Raw genomic sequence first — 22,245 nt, 5'->3', positions numbered from 1 at the left:
GCTGGGCCCCGGGCAAAATGCCGCTAGCATCGTGTCCTGTCATCCTCACCAACACCTATGAGAAAAGTAGCTCCCGTTTTATGCCTGAGGCTCAGAGAGGTTCAAGTGTCTGGCCACAGCGACTAGTGAGGTAGCAGAACTAGGATACGAGCTCAGGTCTCTCTGGCCGCAGAGCCCGTCCTCTTCACCAATCCACTGTACTGTTCAATTCCGCATTTTGCTTTAGGACTGGAACAAGTGGAGGAGGAAGGGCAGCCAGCTGAGTGTGCAAACTGAATCATAGCTTGTATACATAGTTCCCGATTTCTGTTAAGTGTGGTGGCTTCAAGCAGGCCTTGGGGGATTGTTTTAATGAATAGGCAAGACTAATTTTAATTAGCATAGCAATTGTTTGTAAATGGCACTTGAGGGAGTTGACACACGATTTGTTCATCACTATTTTATTAAACCTCCCCTCTGTGATCTTATATAGACTCTTTTTATTTGCATTATGAATGAGCAAGGAGGAATTTGCGAGGGGAGGGGCTCGCATGCCAATTTCAAAGTCTCCAACACTGAAATTGACCTCTGCTTCTCCCTGAGTCGCAGAGTTGACATTTTCAAAGGAGGAGCTGAGGGAAGGGTCCTTGTGTGTCACGGCCAAGAGCGTGGCCTTCAGTGTTTGCCTAGTACAGAAATACAGCTACCTCTCACCCAGGGTCATCATCAATAGGTTTTTGTAGATCCCAAATGAGGTGGGGCAAAAGAACCCGATGGGTGGTTTTCATTTCAAGAAAAGGGCAGACATGTGAACTTGAGGGGTCTTGGCTGCAAGCCCTCCAGTCCTGTCACATGGCCGTAACGGATCCTCAGGACTAATCCCAAGCCCCCCTCCTAGCGAGCGGCTCCATATGGAGGCAGCGCGAGTAGGCAGTTGCCCGGTGCCGCTGCTCCCAGACATCTTGTTAGGTGACATCTACTGCCTAGGTGACTGCCTGCCCACTGGACGTTGATGATTTAGGAGGTGGCTTTCTGGAACTTGGCCCTTGGGGGTACTCTTATCTACAAGCAAATTGCACCAGAAATAACTCACAAGAGCTTCTGACGCCACGATTCCTCTGCATGGGCTCCCAGCTGCTGGGTGGGAGGAGCTTGGTTGCGCCGTGTCCAAGCAGATGGGAGGAAAGGAGCATGCTAGGGGGAAGTCCTTCCTGACTCGGTGGGCTCACCGGATACTTACGTGTCACCACCTACAGGGATCACCTTGCCGTGTATAATTCCTGGCTCCTATGGTCCATCAGGCTTACCAGGAACTCCCGGATTCCCAGGTACGGAATGAGGCTAGAGAAAGCCACCGACCACACTCGTAAGGGCCGTGAGCCCCAGGAAGCAGGGGACAGGCTGGCAGCATTTGGGGGGCCCACATTCCTCCTGACAGGGCAGCCTTGAGCACTGAGGAAATAGAATGGCTCCAGGTCTGTGCGGGGAGGTAAGGGTAAGAGGCCCCCCAAGAGATTAGGATTCCTGACTGAACATCCCAAAGGTGACCAAAAAGCCACCCTTTTTGCCATCCTTTCCCCTCACAACTCCTGTTCGGGTTCACAGGCCCTAAAGGGGCCCGTGGCCTCCCTGGGACCCCAGGCCAGCCCGGACTGCGTGGGAATAAAGGAGAGCCTGGAAGTCCAGGATCGGTTCACCTTCCTGAATTGCCAGGTAAGGAACGGAGCTTTTCTTCACCTGCTTCTCCTTCGCTGTGACTGTGGGTTTAAATCGTGGTAGCCAGCCATCCACTGATCACAGGCAGTGAGGTTTGCACTCCGGTATGGGTGGCATGGTTTTGATTTCATGCTCAAGTGAGACCAGCTAGAGTGTGACAGTGAGTCAGAGCGGTCAGGGCCATCCACCGGACAAGCCCTTCACTTCCAGATGAAGCTCAGATGGAAAGTGCCTTTGCCTGAGGTCACGAAGCCACTGGTGACAGAGCGAGGAACCCCCCCCCCCCGCCGCCCCCCCTTAGCTGACCGTCAGACCTCTGGCAAGTTCCTGGATCAGTTCCTTGTAGGTCAGACAAAGAGATCTGGATGAGTCAGAGGGAAGTGCTTCCTTTCTTCTCCTTTGCTCACCCCCTGTGGCAAGCTCGTTCTCCACTGTGCCAGTGGTTCTTTAAACCGCGTTCCCCAGATCTGCAGCAACAGCAGCACCGGGGAACCTGTTAATAGTACAGACTCGTGGCCCGATTCTTGGGGCGGGGAGCAGTGGTGCCCAGCCATTTTGGTTTGGCCAAGCACCCCCTCCCCAGGTAGTTCTGACCCACCCTCAGTTCGAGAACCACCCTGCTCTGCACACGGGGCTCGTCATGGGCCATACCCTCCATGGTTTATTCATGGAGCTTCGATCCCCTTCAACCACTCAGAAAGAGGGAGGCATGACAGCAGAGGGTAGATGACTCCAGAAGAAATTGGGCCTTTGACAGGGAGTCCAGGGTGTAACGTGTGCTCTTCAGCCAGTGGAGCCCCCCCGGGAGTGGGTTGCTGGGCTCAGCCCAAGCCCTGGCCTCGCTGAGCTAGAACCTTCTACAGCTCACATGGTGCTGTCCCCAACTCTGGGCACGTCCTCCCAGGACCAGGGGCTCCTGTCTTTCAAGAGAAGTGACACACGTTATTGAGATGTTAGCTTTCGTAATAGAAAAAATCTGTCCCAGAGATCTCTACCCAGACCTATCCCTTCTAAACCTCCGCGGCCTTTTTATTTTTGCCTCTTTACATTTAGGATTTCCTGGACCTCGTGGGGAGAAGGGCTTGCCTGGGTTTCCTGGGCTCCCTGGAAAAGATGGCTTGCCTGGGAACCTGGGCAGTCCAGGTTTACCCGGTTCCAAGGGAGCCCCTGGTGACATCTTTGGTGCAGAGAATGGTGCTCCGGGGGAGCAAGGCCTACAGGGATTGCCAGGGGACAGAGGAGTTCCTGGAGACTCTGGCCTTCCAGGGCCCAAGGGTGACTCTTTTTGATTCTCTTATCTAACAATCTACGGCAAGTCTTTGACCGGTCTGTCCTTGCATGCATACACGCCCGAGTCTGGGGTGATGGATTCATGAGGAGATGACACTGAAAAGTCATTTTGTTCTGTCTCTCCCTTCTGGGAACTTTCTCTTAAATCACCGGAGTCTCTTCTCCTTCATTAGTTAATCTGGAAGTAACCATAATGGAGAGTCTGCTTTCTTGTAAAGCCTCTGATCTGTCACCAGGGCACGAGCAGCAAGGGCTGGAGCAGAGGACCCCGTAGCACTGGGGATGTACCCTGGGCCAAGCTCTTGCACGATGAGTTGGTTTGGTGACCCATCCTTGCTGTCCATCCAGGCTTTTGATCATCTGTCCCTTCCTTTCATTAGGTTTGCTTGGGAAGTCAGGCCTGCTAGGCCCCAAAGGTGAACGGGGCAGCCCTGGCACACCGGGCCACATGGGACAGCCAGGGTCCCCAGGGCCTGATGGTTTATTCGGCGTCAAGGGCAAACCCGGGCTCCCGGGTGCACCAGGCTTTCCAGGCCTTTCAGGTAGGTCCTTTGGAGGAGGAGCCCCAGCTTGACAGCCTTAAGCTGGGCCCTGGACCCTGGCGCCCCAAGGGGCAAAAGCAGCAGTGCACCAGGGGCAGGGTCTAGAAGGATCCTCGACTTTCCCAGCCTCTCACAGTTCCCAATCTCAGGGGGTCCTGGCAGTGCCAAGCAGAAGAGATTTCCACAGTTTAGCTTCTCAAGGGTAGCACGCATCCCTCCCGCCCCTCCTCCAGGGCCTCGCTCCCCCTTTCCCGGTTCAAGAAGCCACCCTAGTAGTGCAGGTGGGTGTAGCCATCTCCGCTGGCTCGGCTGGGGCCATGGGGAGCCGGCTTGGGGTCGGAGGGAGAACATTGAGGGGAGGGCAGCTGCGTGGTGGCCTGCCTCTCAGGCAAGCATACCTCTGAGGACCCGTAGCCGAAGCAGCCGTCACTGGACCGCGGGGCTGACACCACCAGCTCCAGCCTAGCGTTCACGGCTCACCTGTTCCTTGTACCACCCACCTCACCCCTGCCTCAGGGACTACGTCACCCTCCCTTACTCCTGGCCACGTGACTAAAGTTGAGTTTTTGCAGAGCCACTAAAATCCTTTTTATCCCTTTTATCCTTCTGTGTTTCTGGGGTCTTCCCATGGGCCATGCAGGTGAGAACACAGTACACAAGCTCCCCGGCTAACACCCCCACAGGCTACCCTGCTCAAGGAACTCTCAGACTACACACTAGAACCTGGCAAGGCCAGGGGTCCCCGGACTCATGCTGGGGGCTTGGCCCCCATTGAATTTCCTTCCCTTGTTGTGGAAGCCCCTTCCCAGCCCCCCATTAGAATCCCGGGGCTTGCAGCTACTCGAATCCTTTCAATTCATGGAAAGCCAAGTCAGCCATTCATTGAGGTCCTTGGGGGCCGGAATACCTCTGTCGTCACTGATTTAATCCTTTGGTTTTTTAATTTCCTTGCTTTGTACCTGAACATTCTACTTCGGCAGCAGCTCAGGAGGTTAAGCCCATTGACCAGCTTAACGCCTGGTGAAAGAAATCCCAGAATACCTAGGAGACCAAATGGGCCTTGGGGATTTCTACAGGACTTGGCACTAGGGGGTCTTTCAACCTTAATGCCAAGGAACTGGCTGACTTAACTGCTTGCAAGAGGGATTAAAAGGGCAGCCCTGTATCCATGGTTCCCTGGGAGGCTGAAACAATGGCTCGGCTTTAACCTCTCCTTCGCCAGATTGGCTCAGGAAACAGCCGTTGTGGTGCAGTGCGGACTGGCCAGACCAAGAAGCTAGCGTCCGGTTGCCGCCCTGGCTTCCCAGAGCTCCATTCACAGACTAAGATGGGAACCACATTCATAAAAGGGGGAAGAAGTTCTAATCAGAAGGGGTTTGTGCACCCTGCCGGCCACTGTGCCAGGCTGAGACTAACAGCCACCGGCGTGCGTGCTGCACGGGGTGGTAAGCGCTAAGGCTTCAGCCAGCTGAGAATCCTGCCAGTTAGCAGCCTGCATAGGGCCATGGTTAAGGGACCATCTCCAACACCCAGCCGGCCAGCCAACCAGAAGCCATGGGAACAGGCAGTGGCCCAGAGCTGGACATAGCTTCCCTTGACGGCTTTCCTGTGTTCTCTCCTGTACTAATTCAGGACATCCTGGAAAGAAAGGTGTAAGAGGTGAGGCAGGTGCCCCTTCATCAGCTGGAAAGAGAGGCCTGCCGGGGCTGAAAGGCCTTCCGGGATCTCCAGGGCTGGTTGGCTTCTTGGGGAGCTCAGGCTTGCCAGGGAACACTGGGTTGCCAGGCCTGCCAGGTCCGAAGGGTAAGTGAAGTGGGTGGGACTTTTTGTGGTAAGAGGGTCGGGCAGAGGCAGTGCTAAGGGAAGGCTCCCACCTAAGGTGAGTCCCGCTCGCGGCTGGCTGGGTGGAACACTGGGCTGGATAGCGCTGTCAGGAAGGCCCAGGACAGTAACAGCCACGCTGGGCGTACTCATTTGCCCCACCCGTTCCATGGAGCCCAATGGCTCTGTTTCTGCTAGACCACCAGAGGTTGATTGGGAGGCATCTTTATTTTATACAGGGGCAAATGACAGGCCCAAGGTCACACAGCCGATTAGCCACAGTACCCAGCTAGGGCTCATCTCCCTGCCTCCTGGTTCTAGGCCTTTTTTTTTTTCCTGTGCCACCCATGAGCTCTAACTTGACACATCGTAAGAGAGGCGCCTGCCTCCTCTTTCCTTTCTGTTGCTTTAGTTCCATGTCCCTGTTCAGGGACGTAGTATAATATATAAGGATTAACAGCTGGGGCTTTGGAGTTAGAGGAACCTGGGGTGGGATCCCTTTTCTGCAACTGCCAAGCTGTGTGATTTGGGGTAAGTTATTTAACCTCTCTGAGCTTCCATTTCCTTGTATGTCAGCCAGGGATAACACTAGAAGTTCTCGTTTCTCAACAGGTGAGAAGGGGTCTGTTGGGCTGGCAGGCTTTCCGGGGATGCCTGGTCTCCCAGGTATTCCTGGCGCGAGTGGATTAAAGGGAATTTCTGGGTCAGCCGGAAGAGTGGGACCATCTGGACAGGCCGGTGGTGCTGGTGAGAAAGGTGAGCTGGGGAACTGAATTCTGAACTCACTAGCCACGCTTTCCAAGGTACATTTTTGTCCATCGGCCTTGTGGCTGGTGTGGCTTGTACCCATCCTGTGTTAGATAATCAGATTTGGAGCTTCTGAACCCCAAACTTTGGCTTTTAACCCCAAAGACCTAATCACTTCAGAGTTTTCACCGCGTGTTAGAGGCTCAGTGGCGGGGGGTTTTGAATAGGCCCCAAAGTTGCTGGCCCACTTTGGGCCAGTCAAAGGAGAGGGCATGCATGTAGGTGGGAAGTTGGGGAACCAGGGGCGGGAAAGGGCGCAGAAAAGGAGGCCTGGCGGGGGGGGGCGTTGTGGGAGGAACTGAGATGAAAGGTCAGCCCTGCCTGACCCCGTGTCTAAGCTTCCTCTCACGAGGCTCTTACGATGATCTCCCCCACCCTCCCTTGCAGGAGACAGAGGCGACCCCGGGCCAGCTGGAATACCTAGCCCAAGACCTCCCATGCTGAACCTCCGGTTCAAAGGGGACAAAGGATCCAGAGGCTCAGCTGGATTGGACGGATTTCCTGGGCCCAGAGGTGCGGGGGGCAGGCAGTGGGCAGGAGGAACGCTCGTCTTCAACTTCCCTCCTGAGAAAAGACCCCACAGCACAAGACCCCCCAGAGTGGCAGTGTGGGCAGCAGCACAGGGTCCAAGGAGGCCACCTCCTCTGGGCCTGAGGGGCGCCTGGACATCGAGGTGGCCGATTTTCATTGCCACTCTGGAACTGAAGCTTTGAACCACAGGCTGTTGTACCCCTGCTGTAGCCCGGAGGAGCGTGGCAGATGATGGGACATGGGCACTGGCAGCGTGAAGGCTGTGGCCTGACTGGTGCTCCCTAAGGCCGAAGGCACCTCCCCCGCCCCTGAGCTAGCCGTCCCCAAGTCCCCAATGCTGTGCTTTGTTTGCCTGTGATCCCGGGGTCCTGCACCTTGGGGAGCAGGTTTGCTCTTGCCCAGAGTCTTTGCTCTAAGCCCTTTGCTTCTTTCCCAGGTGACAAAGGAGAGGCTGGCCCCCCGGGGCCACCAGGGTTGCCTGGAGCTCCTGGCTTCCCCAGTACCATCAAGGGACTCATTGGCAGAGCTGGCCTCCCTGGCTCCACTGGACAACGGGGCTTACCTGGCCTGAAGGGGTCCCCTGGAATCACAGGCTTCCCAGGAATACCAGGGGAAAGCGTAAGTACACCCAGCTCTTGGTCTCTCCACCAGGGAAGGGCCTCCGTAGCAGGGGGACATGCCCTTGCTCCCCATCTTTCTGGCCCCAGCCCACCTCCTGGCCCCTTCCCCTAGCTCACCGCAGACCAAGCCCTCTCCCTGAGTCTGACAGGTCTTCCCCCACCCCTTTCCTGAAGGTTCCTTCCTCTGGGCCTTTGTTCGTGCTCTCTCCCCCACAGGGCAGAGTCTCCGCCTCTGCCTCTAAGTGCCTAATGCCCACCCAGGCTTCGGGACCCGGCCCTGGCGCCCACTCCCCAGGAGTCCCGGAGCTCCCACCCTGCCGCATGTGCACTTCTCACTGCTTATATGAACCCCAGTTCCGTGTGGGCCCGATTTCCTCAATGAGATTGTCAGGCCTTGAGAACAAGTCCTTACATGCTCTTCTACAAGTCTGCGCCCCACCGGCGGCATCTCCCCTTGAACTAGGCACATCGTAAGACTTTGGTACAGGCCTCCTGACGTTTTGATTGCAGAAAGGTCATTGTTGACAAGTGGCAAATAATCAAAGCACCTTGTCTGGGTTCTTCAAAGGCAGGCGACAGAGTAGGTATAGCCCCGAGACGGAGCTGGGTTCGAATCTCCGCTCCCCTGCTCATCAGCTCTGTGATTCTGCGCGTATTGCTCACCTTGCCTGAGCCTCGCTTTGCTCATCTGCACAAGACGGAAATGATGCTCAAGCCTCCCTCAGACAGCAGTGAGGATTAAACGAGCGGATCCGAGTAAAGCGCTTAGCTTGGCAGTTGGAAATGGTGGGCTCTAAATAAGTACTAGCCGTCATAGTAGCAGTATTGAAGGGGCCGATTGAACTGGATCCCAGAACACCCGTGCTCCCTGCAGGCAAGATCCCCATCCCTTTAAAAGCAGCAGGCCATCGGATGGAGAAACACACACGCGCGTGCACACGCACATCCCAGAATCAACTGCACAAGAACTCATTCTTAGCTGGATGGTCCTGACTCCTCCTGCCCTAGAAGGGATGGAGTCAAAGTGGGAAAGCATTCTGGGAGGGGTCCCAGCATGAGCAAAGGCTCAGAGTGAGCAGATATGCTAAATGTTCGGAAAAAGCCAGGCAAATGTAGGGGGATGCTGTCAGCGAGCACAGAGGCCCGGCCCAGAACTCAGACTCCCACCCAAGGCACTAGGTCGTGCACGTCTTTACTAGGGTTGGCTCCTCAACTCAAAACCACACCAGCTCGCAGGCGAGTCACAGTCCCGATGGCCGCTGACACACCCACATCCCAGACTCAGACAGTGTGCTGGACATGAGTCAGCCAAGGTAGTTTTTCCCATGAAAATGGTAACATTAGCCCAAGCTCGGACTCCAGGACCTGCGCACATGCAGCCTGCTACATGGTTCCTTGCAGGGACCTGGAGCTGCGGAACCTGCAGCTGAGGGCTACCGCCCTGCCCGGTGAAGCAATCCTTTTCCTTGTGCATAAGGCTCCGGAGCTTTGGCATGGGTGGTGGTAGCCGACTGTCTGCAGAGCACACCACCCACGGTCTGGCCGGACGGTCACATCCTGGGTTTTCAAAGAGACTTAGTACAACAGCCACACCCTTTTCCCAAGATTTGTATGTTGATAGCCTTTGGGAAGTTATAAATGACGAGACCAGGATTGATCTGCAGATGGAGTCCCTCCCCCAAAAACCCTGACTACGCATTTCCACCCTTGGCTCATCACCTTCCCTTCTGCAGGATGCCCCCTCCATCTGCTCCTCGCCCCACCAAAGCATACACGATAGACCTCTCTCGGGCAGTGGTTCGGGAAGGTGGGGTGGGGGAGCTGTGAGAGCATGGGAGGCCCCGAGCTCCAGGCAGAAATAATGATCTGCATATTGCTTCAAAGGGTTCACAGGGTCTCAATGGAGCACCTGGACTCCCAGGAACATCTGGTCTCCCAGGTTCAAAGGGTGAGGAGCATTTTCTCTTTTATTGGGTTTTTCCAAAGCAAGGTGGATTTCTAGCAGGCTCTGGGCTCTTCGGAAAGGAAACTCTGTGTTCAAGGGGAAGTGAATTGACTTATGTTTCCCCTTTGGCCAAGCCCCCTTTGCAGGCTTTGCTCCTCAAAGACGTGTGACAAACAGTGGTTTGACACACTTTGCCTTCCAAACTCAGCAGCAGAGGAGGGCCTTGGCTTGAGACAGTCTTTTTCCCTGCTGAACCCAGCTCACGGGGCAGGAAAATTTCCCATACTTGCCATCACCATTGTTCCATTCTGGTGATGTTTTAGCGCCCCTCCTCCCATCTCCTCTGCCCCACTGAACCTAGCAATGTCTTCCCAGTGGAGATATGCATCACCTAGCAGCATTTCTTGCCAGTAGCCTGATTGATCGCATCCCAGCCTTTTTCTGGTGATTGGTCACCTTTTACCCAATGCGTACTTTTGTCAAAGATCTCCTCTGGCTACATTGACTCTGAAAAGTTTTCGCTATCAAAAGATCTCTTTGCTGCAAAATGAGCTCTAGCTTCTCCTGACCACTTGGATAATATCTTCATATCTGCAGGAGATCAAGGTCAGACACTTGGAATTTCTGGTAGCCCAGGACCCAAGGGACAACCTGGGGAGTCTGGTTTTAAAGGTAAGGCTACTGTCCTTTTATCTCAGTGTCTCACTGGCTCCTCAAAACTGAGGATCAGGAGGAATTGAGGAGGTCAATCCCAAGTTCTGTGACTTCTGTCCAGGGCAGAGAAATTCCTACCCTGACACGTATCCACTCATAGGCAGCCCGCGGTTTCCCCAAGCCGACCACTCTACTTTTCCTTCGAGACTCATGGGATGAGTCTAAAAAGACCTTTGGGGTAATGGCATCCACTTCCTCAGTTTATAGTTATCTAAATTGGTTCTCGAACATTTCCACCCATTGCTCCTTCTCATGGGGGCACTCAGAACAGGTTTACTTACCTTAGCGGAGGGCACCTTGCAAATGCAAAGACAGCTATTACCATCCTTTTCAGAGTCTTTTCATTGGACCTGGCTCTCTTAACAGTTCAAGTAGCTTTCCTTTCCTGCTCCCTCTGTCCCTGGGAGAAACACAGTGTCTGAAATGGGGCCCGACCACTGAGCACTTTTCTTGATTTTGTAGGCATGAAAGGAACAGATGGGCTTGTTGGTGATGTGGGTTTCCCAGGAAGCAAAGGTGAAGATGGGAATGTTGGTATTTCTGGAGATGTTGGCCTTCCTGGCTCCCCAGGTACCATGCTACCCGACGACTGTATTCTGGAAAATCGAGGGTTAGGCTTCAATCCGTGGCCCATTCTGAGCTCCTGCCTTGCTTTCACTTTCAGGACTCCCCGGGATTGCAGGCATGAGAGGAAATCCAGGGTTTCCGGGTTCTCCAGGCCATCCAGGGGCAACTGGGCCCCTGGGATCATCTGGCCTAATGGGAACCAAAGGTATGTGTATTTGAGAAGAAGCCATGGGGAAAGGGGTTTTTCCCTCAGAAAAAGGACAGCAACTCCTTTATATTAGGAGACACTCTCTGGGGGCAAGCCATTTTCAGGGGAGTCACTGACTGGGCCACGTGACAGATAACGGGAAGAGGAGAACATGGAATCCATGGAGAGAAGAGTTAGTGAGGAATCTTGTTGTCCGGGCAAGCGTAGCCTTCCCCTGACTTCGGGGTTGGCCAGCAAGTCTCTGGGAGCTGGCAACTCTAGGTCTTGGCATTGCCACGCTGCGTTCTCAGAGACCTGATGATATATCAGCCAGCTCTCAAAGCTGTACTGGTCTCTAATGAGAGTCAGGAGAAGCTAGAGTGGGGGTTAGGGAATGGTCCGCTCTCCCTTAGGGCAGTAAGTAATGCCTCCAGAAAGACCATGACCTTTAAAATGAGGACTTGGCAAGGCCCTGGGGGAGGGGCAGGACCTTTGGCTGACCCTTCATGATTCAGAAGTTGCCAGAGCCATTTCTGATACTCTGTCTCCTCAGGTTTCCCTGGACTTCCTGGTTTACATGGACTGAATGGGCTTCCAGGAACCAAGGGGACCCATGGAACTCCAGGTAAGGAAGACCCTCAAGGGCAAGAAAGAGAACGTCGGCTCTTCCAGAAGGCTGGCAGGGGCTGGCTATGAGTTCTCAACTGTGGGGTATCCCATATCCTTCAGCTCATAGGTCTCCTCACCAGCCCCCCCTCTCCGATCTGAGGTGCCTTGATTTGTGGAGGAAGAAGGGGGAAAGGGTTTGTCCTTCTAGCCAGAATGAGCTCTCCTTCCGGTTCCCTCAGTATTCAGCTGCTAGTGCTAGTGTCAGGCTGGACCCCAGCCCGCGAACGTCGCATGAGGGCCCCGCCTGCACTGAGTTCTGTCCCTCCTCTGTCTCATCTCCTCCTAGGACCTAGTATAACCGGCGTGCCTGGGCCAGCTGGCCTGCCTGGTCCCAAAGGGGAAAGAGGTTCTCTAGGAAGTGGCCTTGGAGCCCCAGGGAAGTCAGGCATGAAAGGACAAAAAGGTGGCCGAGGTAAGTGCGCCCAAGTCAGGCCTCGTAGAAGCTGAGGAAGGCCCAGCCGGGGAGCCAAGTTCGGGGCTCCTCAGGGCCACGTGGCTCACAGGGTTGAGTCGTGCATGTCTTCACATGTCTGGGGATCTCGGAACCCAGTGGAACTGACTGCTGAGAGAGGGTGGGCCGTGACTAAGGGCTGTCCCGGAAGGCGTGTCAGGGAGCAGACCAGTGAGCTCCCTCTAGCCTCCATATTCCCTCTCCCGCTCTCCCTTAATAACCCCAGGGTCTCTCTTACACCCTTGGCCAGGGCCTGACTTTAAAGGTCCTGAGGGACAGGGCTGTCTACTTAGCAAGAGATTTGTCGGAAGTTCCTCAGTGTCCAGGGTGGATGGCGCTCCACTCCTGGGGCCCTGAGAAGACAGCGTGGCTGCCAGAAGGAGCCCAAGACTAAGAGGATAAATGTCTCCCTAGGACAGGCACACATAGGCACTCAGGATCTATGGGGTTTACTAGAAAGCAGGTTTTGCCCTAATCTCAGCCCCTGACTTATGGTATTACCTGAAATCTCCTTCTGAGCCTTCCCTTCCTCACCGCCGAAATGGTGAGAATGAATTCTGATTCTCTCCCTCTCCTTGCAAATGTTCTGAAGACCCAGAGACAGGGCACTCAGTGTAAGATAGGAAACGAATTTCGTGTAGCATCACACCTAGGAGTACAGGCTCTGAAGTCAGACCACTGGATTCAAATTCCAGCTCTACTCCTCACTGGCTATGTGACCTTGAATAAGGAAGTGGCTGGCCCCTCAGTCCCCAATGGACCCTTCATTTTCCTTTTCTGTAAAATGGGCATAAGAGAACCGACCGCACAGGTTTGGTAAGGAACCAATGAGGAGCGAGGTAATAGGTATAAAAGCACGCAGCGCAGCACCCGGCACATAGTAGGTGCTCAAGAAACGTTGTCCGTTATAGCATGACATGTTACCCCGGGGCAATCCTATTTGCAGAATGTTCTGCTCCTCCGTTATGGTTCTGGAGCTTGAGGTCCCCCCGCATCTTATTTACGTGCATGGTTGGATAATGTGTGTCTGTTTTCCAGGGACTAATTCCTACATTAATTCATTTTCTGCTGAATTTTATATCGGTGCATCTGCTCTCTCTGTGTTTACTCTTTCCTTTGGTCTGGACCAACCTGTTCTTTTCTGAAAGCCAACAGCTTCTCCCGAGTGGGGGCTCCAACAGGGTCTGAGCCCATAGGGAGAGAGTGTGGTTTCTTCCACGGGAGGTAGGAAAGAGGGGACCCAGACAGAAGCGAAACCCAGATGGTTTCCCATCTTGACTACGGATGCCTATTCATTAAATTATCCGTTTCCTTTCACTTTCTGAGGTTATAAACAAATCACAGCGACTAATGTAGTAAACAGCGCATGTGAAGTTGGTTACATCTCAGGAACACCAAACGTCAATTTAAAAAAACAAAAAACAAAAACAAAACAACCCAAGTCGCAGAGAAAGACGTTGGGTATGATTCCACGGATCAAAGTTTATAAATAAACGAAAACAAGCAATATATGGTTTAGGGACACAGATATGTGTGGTCAAACTGTGGGAATGCTGAACACAAAATTCAGGAGTGGTTGCCCCTTGAGAGGGAGGGAAGGTGGTAGGGATCTGTGAAGGACATGCAAAGACATTCAAAGGTAATGGCATTTTTGACTCGCGATTTCTAAATATTCTTCTGCTCCTCTCAGGATCAAATTAAAACATTGTTTTAAAAGTACACAGCAAATATCTTCTCCCCCATAGGAACCTATCTCTGATATGATCATAGAAATCCAGTGTCAAATGAAGATTCACCCCGAAGCAAACTTCCTAAAGCAATCCCTGTCCCTATTAATACCTTTGTCTAAATAACTTTCAATCACACCATTCATTTCCGCATTTGCATTAGCTCGTTAGAGGCTGCATTTTTGTACCTAGGCTTTTCTTAAGTCTCAGACGCCGAAATGAGTTGGAAAAACATGCCACTGGGAGTTTTCACGTGCTCCTTTAAAGTGTCTTATTCTTACAGAAATACGTGAGGGTTTTGTTGTTGTTGTTGTTCGCTTGTTTGTTTTACTGCTTGAGATCAGTAGGACCGTTACTTCAGCTTTAATGCTAGATTGGTGGAATTCTAAACTCAAGAAACAGGTAAAAAGAAATTACTATGGAAGCTTTTTAGAATCTGTGTGCCACCATCTGGTGGCTTGTTTGCTGCTTTTTGCTTCGTTTCACTATATAGATATTTATATATATATATATGTATATATGTATATGTATGTGAATATCTAAAGCTATATTTTCAGGAAAAAACACAATATGTCTTTCTTTTCAGATGTTAACCTTTGTGACAAAGAAAAACACTTGAGAGGTTCATCAAGGCATAACTGACCATACTTAAAACTAGCACCATGTGGCTTTATGGCTTGGTTTTCTTTTGTTTCATTTCCATACCTATAATAATCGGAGCCTTTTCTTTAAATTCACTTTTTTATTCTTTATGTTTCCTCTGCATTCGGTTCACTAATGAGCTGTAAAACTACCGGAATTCACCAATCCACCATCTTTCTTTATGCATTTTTATGGGTTTACTATTTCTTTAACAAAATACGAGAAGTTCCACATTAATATTTTTGGCTTTCTTCATCAGAAAAATAAGAATTCAACATTAGTATTTTTGGATATTTTTGTTACAAAAATCATCTCGACCACCAGAGTAGTTTATCAACCAGTAGGAATCTATTTCTCTTCATTGCAATGTATTCTAGAATATGCCAAAATAAGAAATACATTTCTTTCACGCTACAAGTATAAGATGGACTTCGACATTTTACGTATGGCTTTGATGTGGCTTCCCATCAAGATTCCATGTGTGTCTTCGTGTGCATATCCAATAAATCTGTAATCAGTTGAAATTTTCTGGTTTTGAACGTTATAGGAGAAATCATTCCACAAACCGAAAACACATAAAAAAAAATATCGGAGCAGACAAATATTCTGTATCTACTCTAATACATGGCTTTTTTTCTTTCACCAAAGTAGGGGGGTGGGGCGTGGGATGCAATATAGAGAAATTTGTTCTATAGACAATTAAGCAACCATCCAGCTGATATCACGAATTGCCTGTAAAAGCATTTTCCAGTTTGCCTAGAAGACCCAGAAACTGGCCCTAGAAGACACCAGGAGCCACAGTGCCCTTGGGACCTCCACTCGGACCCAGCAGGCCGCTGTTCTAGCTGGCTGGAGCCCGTGCCCCGCCTCAACCCTTATACGTTCTCTGGGCAGCCCCAGACGTAACTGGCTAATTCAATGAAAATGTGCCACAGGGCCAGGGGATTTAAAAACACTTTGGGAAACTTCAGTTTCAGGTGTTGTAGTCATGCCTTCTTTTCTTCCCCGTTTGAGGGAAATCTGCCTGAAATATCTCCATTTCCAGCGACACTGGGAGGTAGAACTTTCCAAAGCTCCAGCCTGAGGAGGAACCGTGGCACCTGCTAGGGGGTGGAGGGGGGGCACGTGGGGGGAACAGGGAGTCACTATGACCTCCTGTGGGCTGTGCTGCTCTGCTAGCTGCAAAGGGAGACCGACAGAAGGGAGAAGAGCCCTCTGCTGGCGTTCGCCGGTCTGGCCCCTACCTGACCGCTTCCATTTTCTCTGGGAGAGCCTGGCCACACCAAGCCCATAGCGGCCCCTTTTATTTATTCTTTGCAGGTTTCCCAGGTCTCCAGGGCCCTGCTGGTCTGCCCGGTGCCCCAGGCCTCTCCTTGCCCTCAGTCATAGTGGGACAGCCTGGCGACCCTGGGCGACCAGGCCTAGATGGAGAGCGAGGTAAAGACAGGAAGCCCTGAAGAGGTTTGGCCTTCGCCTTTTGCCCGGATTTGGGAGAGATCTTAATACAGTCCAGCCGCATTCCTACTGCTGGACATGCATGGGCCTGCTTGGCCTCACATCCCTCTCCCAGCAGGGACACAGGGGACTGGAACGGGCTGCATTTGCTCAGAGGGTTTGGAAGGTCCAGGCACTGGGACCCCATACACGGCAAGGGAACATTCTCTGCCCTGGGGATGGGCTTTGGCTTCCTAGCAGCCCCGAGGCCTTCAGTGGTGGCCATTTCCTGCTTACCTGCACTCATTCCTCTTCTGATCTTATCCCTAGGCCGCCCAGGCTCCCCCGGGCCCCCAGGGCCCCCTGGGCCATCCTCCGATCAAGGTGACCCTGGAGACCCTGGCTTCCCTGGAGTTCCTGGCCCTCAAGGGCCCAAGGGAGACCAAGGAATTCCAGGTTTCTCCGGCTTCCCTGGAGAGCTAGGACTGAAAGGTATGGCTGCTTGGCTGGCTGTGGGGCCCTTTCCCACTCCACGGTTGGAGATGGCCCCTTCCTGCAGCCCTGTGAAGAGAGGCCCGCTGATCATGCTTTCCCTGCCCTCAAATCCACCTAGTGTCGACCCCGCCGTCCCCCACCCACACCACCATGCCAGGCCCTGACTTGCTTTCCTTTGGACTTTGCCAGGCGTGAGAGGTGAGCCTGGCTTCATGGGGATTCCAGGCAAGGTTGGGCCACCTGGAGACCCAGGACTTCCCGGAATGAAGGGGAAGGCAGGGCCCAGAGGTGAGTTGAGAGCACGTGCCCAGCTGATCCTGAGCTCGAGGGACGGGTTTGGGGGTCACGTGCCTACAGGAGTCCCTGCTCACCATGCTGAGAAAACCTGGCTGGCTGAGGCAACTGGATGAAGCCCCTCCAGGGAGGGTAGTCCCCCACCTTGGGGACATCTCTGCCTCCGGCAGCTCCCGGGGCTGAAGGTCACTGCCACCACGGGTCAGGCCACTGATCTCCCCTCTGTACTCTTTCTGCCTCGGTTTGCACTCATCGCCACTCACCCACGGGCTCAATTCTGGAAATGAAGAAGGACCTTTTCCGCCCTTTACCGCCATCCCCTCACGCACGCCCAACCCGTTAGCAAGCCCTGCGGGCCGCGTCCCCCCAATGCGCCTTGCATCTGCTCACCTCTCAGATCCTCCCTTGATGCCACCTGGGTCCAGGGCACCGCAGGTTCTCACAGGAATCACTGCAGTGACCTGCTAACTGGCCTCCCAGCTTCCTCCCTTGTTGCGCGGCTCCCCCAATGATCATTTCTCCACGAAGGGGTCAGAGGGATCTTATAAGACATCCACTGGCTTCCCTTTGCAGAGGAATAAACTCTGGCTCCCAAAGTCCCACAGGACACCTCCCTCTTCATCCTCATCATCAGCCCTTCCTCTTTTCTGTTCCCGTTCTGTGCCATGCCGGCCTCTTTCATTTATCCAACCTGGTTGACCCCAGGGCCTTTGCCCAAGCTTGTTCTACTTCCTAGAATCCTCTTGCCCTCCCCATCCATCCCTGCTCCTTCTAATCTGTAATGGTCTCAGCTTAAATGTCACTGCTTGTAAGGGGCCACTTATCACTCTTTCTCAAGCAGGTTCTCTGCCCCAGAGGCCCCTCGGCTCACTGTCACTGTCCGTGTCACTGTCGCTGCGCTGTTCATTTCCTTTGTAGTGTTTCTCACGACTTGCAGGAAGATGTGTGGTATTTGTCAGGTTATGCACCTTCCATTTTTATCACTGGAACGTAATCTCCACAACGGTCTGTCTTATTCACTGCTCCATCCCTCAGTCTCCCACACCCACATAGTAGGCACTCGAGAAATATTTAGTCAATGAATTAGTAAGCAAATTGGCTTGTGTGGCTTCTATTAGTAAATCAGCAGGCCAGGCTCAGGGTCTTAGGCCGTGGTGCTTGCTGAGCCTCTGAGGCTGGACGCCTCCCCTTGGCCTCCTTGGCACTGTGCTCTGACCAGTGAGGGAGTGAATCAGCGACCCCAATCCCGAACAAAAGCTCAGCCCACCTCATTTGCCACAAACGTGTCCTGACTTGCCTACCATGTCCCAGGCCCTATGCCGGGCCCTGAGGAAACATGAGGAATGTAGCCCATTCCCTGCCTTCAAGAAGCTACCAATTCACTGTGGAGGTACGTGGGTAAAGAGGACATCATGGAAAGCATGGTGACAGTCTTCCTGGAGGGATCCAGTGGGGACTGTGGAGGCAAAGAGCAGAAGCAGAAAGCGGGCTATCGCCAGGCGGAAAGGCAGCCTTCCGGGGCCCCATGCTGGCTGCCTCCTCTGCCGCCACCTGATATTTCCATCTCCCTTACTTGCCCCCAGGCTTTGCCGGACCCCGAGGTGCTCCTGGACAAACACCAATTGCAGAAGCTGTCCAGGTTCCTCCTGGACCCATGGGTCTACCGGGCATCGATGGCATCCCTGGCCTCACGGGGGACCCTGGGGTTCAAGGCCCTGTGGGCTTCCAAGGTAAGGAGAGCACCAGCGACAGGGGACTTTGTCAGGGAAGGGCGCTAAGACGGCCTTGGCTGAGAGGCTAAAGCAACTGCCTGGCTTCTCCAGCTCCGAGGGGGCACCTCCATGGAGCATTTCCTCTGTTCCTTCACAAAGCTCCAGAGCTTCTTGCCGGGAAGGAGGGCCAGCAAAGTCAGCAGATGTACTTGGCTTTGGAGAACATGTGGGCAGAGCGTAGCAATTACTCCGGGCAGCGCGCCCCTCTCTAATGTGCCGCCGAGGGAAGGAGGGGGCGGTGGGGGGATCAAGAGCCAGGGACAAAGCCCTGGGCTGGGGGACCGGGAAACCCAGCTTCTAATCGCACCTGAGGCACCAGCTCGGAGAAGTGAGCAGTCGCTCTGGGCCCACGTGTCCTCATCTCTGATGTGGGACCCCTACAGTTTCTGTGCATTCTGTGCGTTGCTGGGAGGATAGGAAGAAGGCAGGGAGAAATAGGTGTGAGGGGGTTCAAAAGGGCTAAGTGCAGAGCAGTGGTCCCAGGACAGAGATGCTAGGACTGGAGCTAAAGGACCAGCCCTGGAAGCTCAGCTGAGTGCTCTAAAACGATGACCAGTGCGCCATCTCCTGGTGGGTCCTGGGCATGACACACGAGTCCTTTCTCTGGGGCCGGCTCTCTCCGACCTCCCACACTGAGTCCGTGCTGCGCCCTTCTCTCCTTGCAGGCTCCAAAGGTTTACTGGGCATCCCTGGCAAAGATGGTCTCAACGGGCTCCCCGGCCCGCCTGGGGCTCTCGGTGATCCTGGTCTCCCTGGACTGCAAGGCCCTCCAGGATTTGAAGGTCTGTCGATGTCAGCACCAGGGGGCAGAGGGTTTCCGTGAGGGTAGGAGGCTTTGGTGTGAGCCAAAATCTCAAATCTGAGAAACAGGAAACCGGGAAGTAAAGCTTGACACTACTGGGAGCCTGGAAAACCAGACTGCATTCCATTCATTCCCACCCACCTCTGAGCCTAGGAAGGATGAGAGCCCCACATTCTGGAAGGCACAGGCCTCCTTCCAAATCCTTTTCTGGGTTCTCTTCCAGCTCTCAGGCAGGCTGTGAGTGCCACCTAGCCTGGCCCTGGCCCTGCACCTCCCCATTCTACCCTGCGATTCTGACATGGATGGGAAGGGGGTGGTTCAAGGCATAAGAAAGTTTGAGAGGAGGAATGGCTGCTACTTACTTCCCATTTGATATCAGAGATGGCAAATCAGTTGGTTGTCCGGCGTAGAGAACAGCTCTGAGGCTCAGTGGGAAAGGGGTACAATTAACTAGCCACGTCTGCCATGGGCAGGAGAGCAGGTGTGATTTTTGCTCCGCAAGTTCCAATTCTGCTTTTGCTGACTCTGATTCAGCAGGGACTCGGTTATGTCCTGGGAGAACCTGAAAGGTTGGAGGAGTCGCCCCCGCAGCCCCCTCCTCCCCCATAGAGGACCCGAGGCCAGGCAGCTGTGGGAGGGGAGCTAGATGGCATGCTTTTTCAAATAGGGCCGCCGCTGCTGGATACACCTGAGTCGGCATTCCAGCCCCACAGGCTGTGGGACTTGTGAGCCTGTTTCCTTACCTACAGATCGGGGTGATCAGGTTGTCGTGAGGATCCAGTGAGTTAACACGGGTGTGTGTGCAGTGTGACCCACTCGGTGCTGGGCATGAAGTCAGTAGCTGCCATTTGGAGCGGCTCACCCCGCTTTCCTGCTCTCTCCCTCTCAGGAGCTCCAGGGAAGAAGGGTCCCTTCGGGAGGGCTGGAGCGCCCGGGCAGAGCGTGAGAGTGGGGTACACCTTGGTGAAGCACAGCCAGTCGGAACAGGTGCCCGTGTGCCCCATCGGGATGAGCCAGCTGTGGGTGGGTTACAGCTTGCTTTTCGTGGAGGGGCAGGAGAAAGCCCACAACCAGGACCTGGGTAAGTACTGGCGCTGACACCAGCCTTGGCCATCCCCCCTTCCCCCACGGGGATCAAGAGCTCCCCTCCTGGGTCCTCCCAGCCCCGGGGGGGGGGCCACCGTTGCGTAGCCGGGTTCGAGCACCAGCTGTTGCATCAGGCGGATCTGGGTTTAAACCCTGGCCCTCCCACTTACTGGCCAGGGACCCTGGATGAGCTCTTCAACCCCTCTGAGCTTCCGCTTCCTCCCTACATGGAAACAAAGCTAATGCTAGTACCTATCTCACAGGCTGGTGTAAGAATTACAAGAATCACCCAACGGAAAACGCTTAGGACAGTGTTTGGCATGTTAAGCATCCATTACACATTAGCGATTAGCAGGAGTAATAATAATAATATGACCTGTGTGGCAACAGCAATTACCCAGGAATTAATTGTATTGTCTACAGGTGTGCCGAGTCTGAACCATAGACTCGCTCTAGTAGATGCCGGTTTTATACAGCAGATTAATTAGGGAGTCGTTATGCAGCTTATACAGATTCCTTTCATTCTCAAACTTCCCTGGCGCATTGCAAAGAGGATTTGACCAACGGACGCCAGTGGATGTACAGTGTGCCAGGCCTGGAAGGAGGGCCGTCCCTGCTCTGGACAAGCGGTTGGATGTCAACCCGGCCGGTCCAGTCCTGGTGGCGCTGGGGACAGTCTCAGCCCCGCCCCTCAGCCACACCTTAGCCGCCCCTGCGCACCTGCTCTCCTTCCAGGCTTTGCTGGCTCCTGCCTGCCCCGCTTCAGCACCATGCCCTTCATCTACTGCAACATCGACGAAGTGTGCCACTACGCTGGGCGCAACGATAAATCCTACTGGCTCTCCACCACCGCCCCCATTCCCATGATGCCCGTCGGCCAGGCCCAGATCCCCCAGTACATCAGCCGCTGTTCCGTGTGTGAGGCGCCCTCGCAGGCCATTGCCGTGCACAGCCAGGACATCACCATCCCGCAGTGCCCCCTGGGCTGGCGCAGCCTCTGGATCGGGTACTCCTTCCTCATGGTGAGGCCCTGCCCCGCTCCCTTCCCCAGTGTAGAGGCGGGGGGGTGGTAGGCGGGAGGTCCCCTCATGTGGGTTCGCAGGCCCAAGTGACATGAGGTAGGAACCAGAGAATTTGAAAAGAAGGAAAAGGCTTGGCCTGAGCTCGGCCAAGTTCTGCATGAATGATGGGTAGTTCCGAGGGTGAGTAGGAAGGAGCCATTTGCAGCCAGCGGTCCAGGGTGAGAGTATCTATGAATCACTGGCAAAGGCCCTAATGTCTCTATTCCATTTTTTTTTTAAGATTTTATTTATTCGACAGAGATAGAGACAGCCAGCGAGAGGGGGAACACAAGCAGGGGGAGTGGGAGAGGAAGAAGCAGGCTCATAGCGGAGGAGCCTGATGTGGGGCTCGATCCCAGAACGCAGGGATCACGCCCTGAGCTGAAGGCAGCCGCTTAACCGCTGTGCCACCCAGGCGCCCCCCTAATGTCTCTATTCCTGCTTCAGATACACCACCAGCTAGGGAGGGAGGTGACACCTGATCCTGGTAGGCAGTGAGGGGGAGGCTGTCCCCACTCAAGGCTGGGACACACTGTCATTGCCCAGGCTGGGCATGGGCGCTCCTCCTCTTCTGCGCACAGTCCCAGGCCCCTCTGGCCACCGCCATGCCCTCCGGAAAGGCTCAGATGAGGGCCTGCGGCATTTCTACATCCTTGCTGGGCTCTTTGCTGCTTCCCCGTTGCAGTGGGAAGGCCATATGTCTTGCTAAGAAAGAGCTGAGAATGTCTGTAAGCCCAAGGAGGCATCGAGTCCCTCCCACGCCATTCCGTGTGAATATCGGGGGACACTAAATGAGCAAAAGGTCAGGTTTTGGGCCAGAATCACTCCCAGGGAACTCCAGTGCGGCACCTGCTGAAGTACCCTGCCTCGCCAGAGCTTCCCTGCTAAATCGCCAGGGGCGAGCTGATGAGAAAGCGTCTTTGAAGAATTACCAAAGCCTTAGGCCTCCTCACATTGGCATACCTGCCCAGGATGAGGTACTTGCCTGTTTTGCTCTGTCTGTGAAGCGGGCAGTTTATGGCCTCACCTCTCATTCTGTCCCACCCACCACCCAGACCAGGAAGTAAGTCAAAGAGGCCCCTGAGCTTCCACA

At 53.9% G+C, this 22,245-nt stretch overlaps 1 protein-coding gene across 1 annotated transcript in view; it reads left to right on the top strand.

Moving 5' to 3' along the window:
• Window positions 1–22,245, top strand: part of COL4A6 (collagen type IV alpha 6 chain) — a 263,258-nt gene that overhangs the window by 238,105 nt on the left and 2,908 nt on the right. The window contains exons 25-45 of the mRNA XM_026478810.4: window positions 1,236–1,307; window positions 1,585–1,692; window positions 2,749–2,970; window positions 3,366–3,527; window positions 5,160–5,330; window positions 5,961–6,104; window positions 6,543–6,668; window positions 7,123–7,304; window positions 9,191–9,254; window positions 9,849–9,923; window positions 10,428–10,535; window positions 10,630–10,737; window positions 11,273–11,344; window positions 11,675–11,800; window positions 15,529–15,645; window positions 15,973–16,134; window positions 16,327–16,425; window positions 18,015–18,161; window positions 18,869–18,985; window positions 19,895–20,086; window positions 20,827–21,113. Coding sequence (XP_026334595.1) covers window positions 1,236–1,307; window positions 1,585–1,692; window positions 2,749–2,970; window positions 3,366–3,527; window positions 5,160–5,330; window positions 5,961–6,104; window positions 6,543–6,668; window positions 7,123–7,304; window positions 9,191–9,254; window positions 9,849–9,923; window positions 10,428–10,535; window positions 10,630–10,737; window positions 11,273–11,344; window positions 11,675–11,800; window positions 15,529–15,645; window positions 15,973–16,134; window positions 16,327–16,425; window positions 18,015–18,161; window positions 18,869–18,985; window positions 19,895–20,086; window positions 20,827–21,113 — 2,861 coding nt within the window. The remainder of the gene's footprint in view (window positions 1–1,235; window positions 1,308–1,584; window positions 1,693–2,748; window positions 2,971–3,365; window positions 3,528–5,159; window positions 5,331–5,960; window positions 6,105–6,542; window positions 6,669–7,122; window positions 7,305–9,190; window positions 9,255–9,848; window positions 9,924–10,427; window positions 10,536–10,629; window positions 10,738–11,272; window positions 11,345–11,674; window positions 11,801–15,528; window positions 15,646–15,972; window positions 16,135–16,326; window positions 16,426–18,014; window positions 18,162–18,868; window positions 18,986–19,894; window positions 20,087–20,826; window positions 21,114–22,245) is intronic.

The sequence above is a fragment of the Ursus arctos genome, chromosome X (assembly GCF_023065955.2).
Source record: "Ursus arctos isolate Adak ecotype North America chromosome X, UrsArc2.0, whole genome shotgun sequence".
NCBI lineage: Eukaryota > Metazoa > Chordata > Mammalia > Carnivora > Ursidae > Ursus > Ursus arctos.
This window is presented reverse-complemented; position numbering and strand designations above follow the sequence as displayed.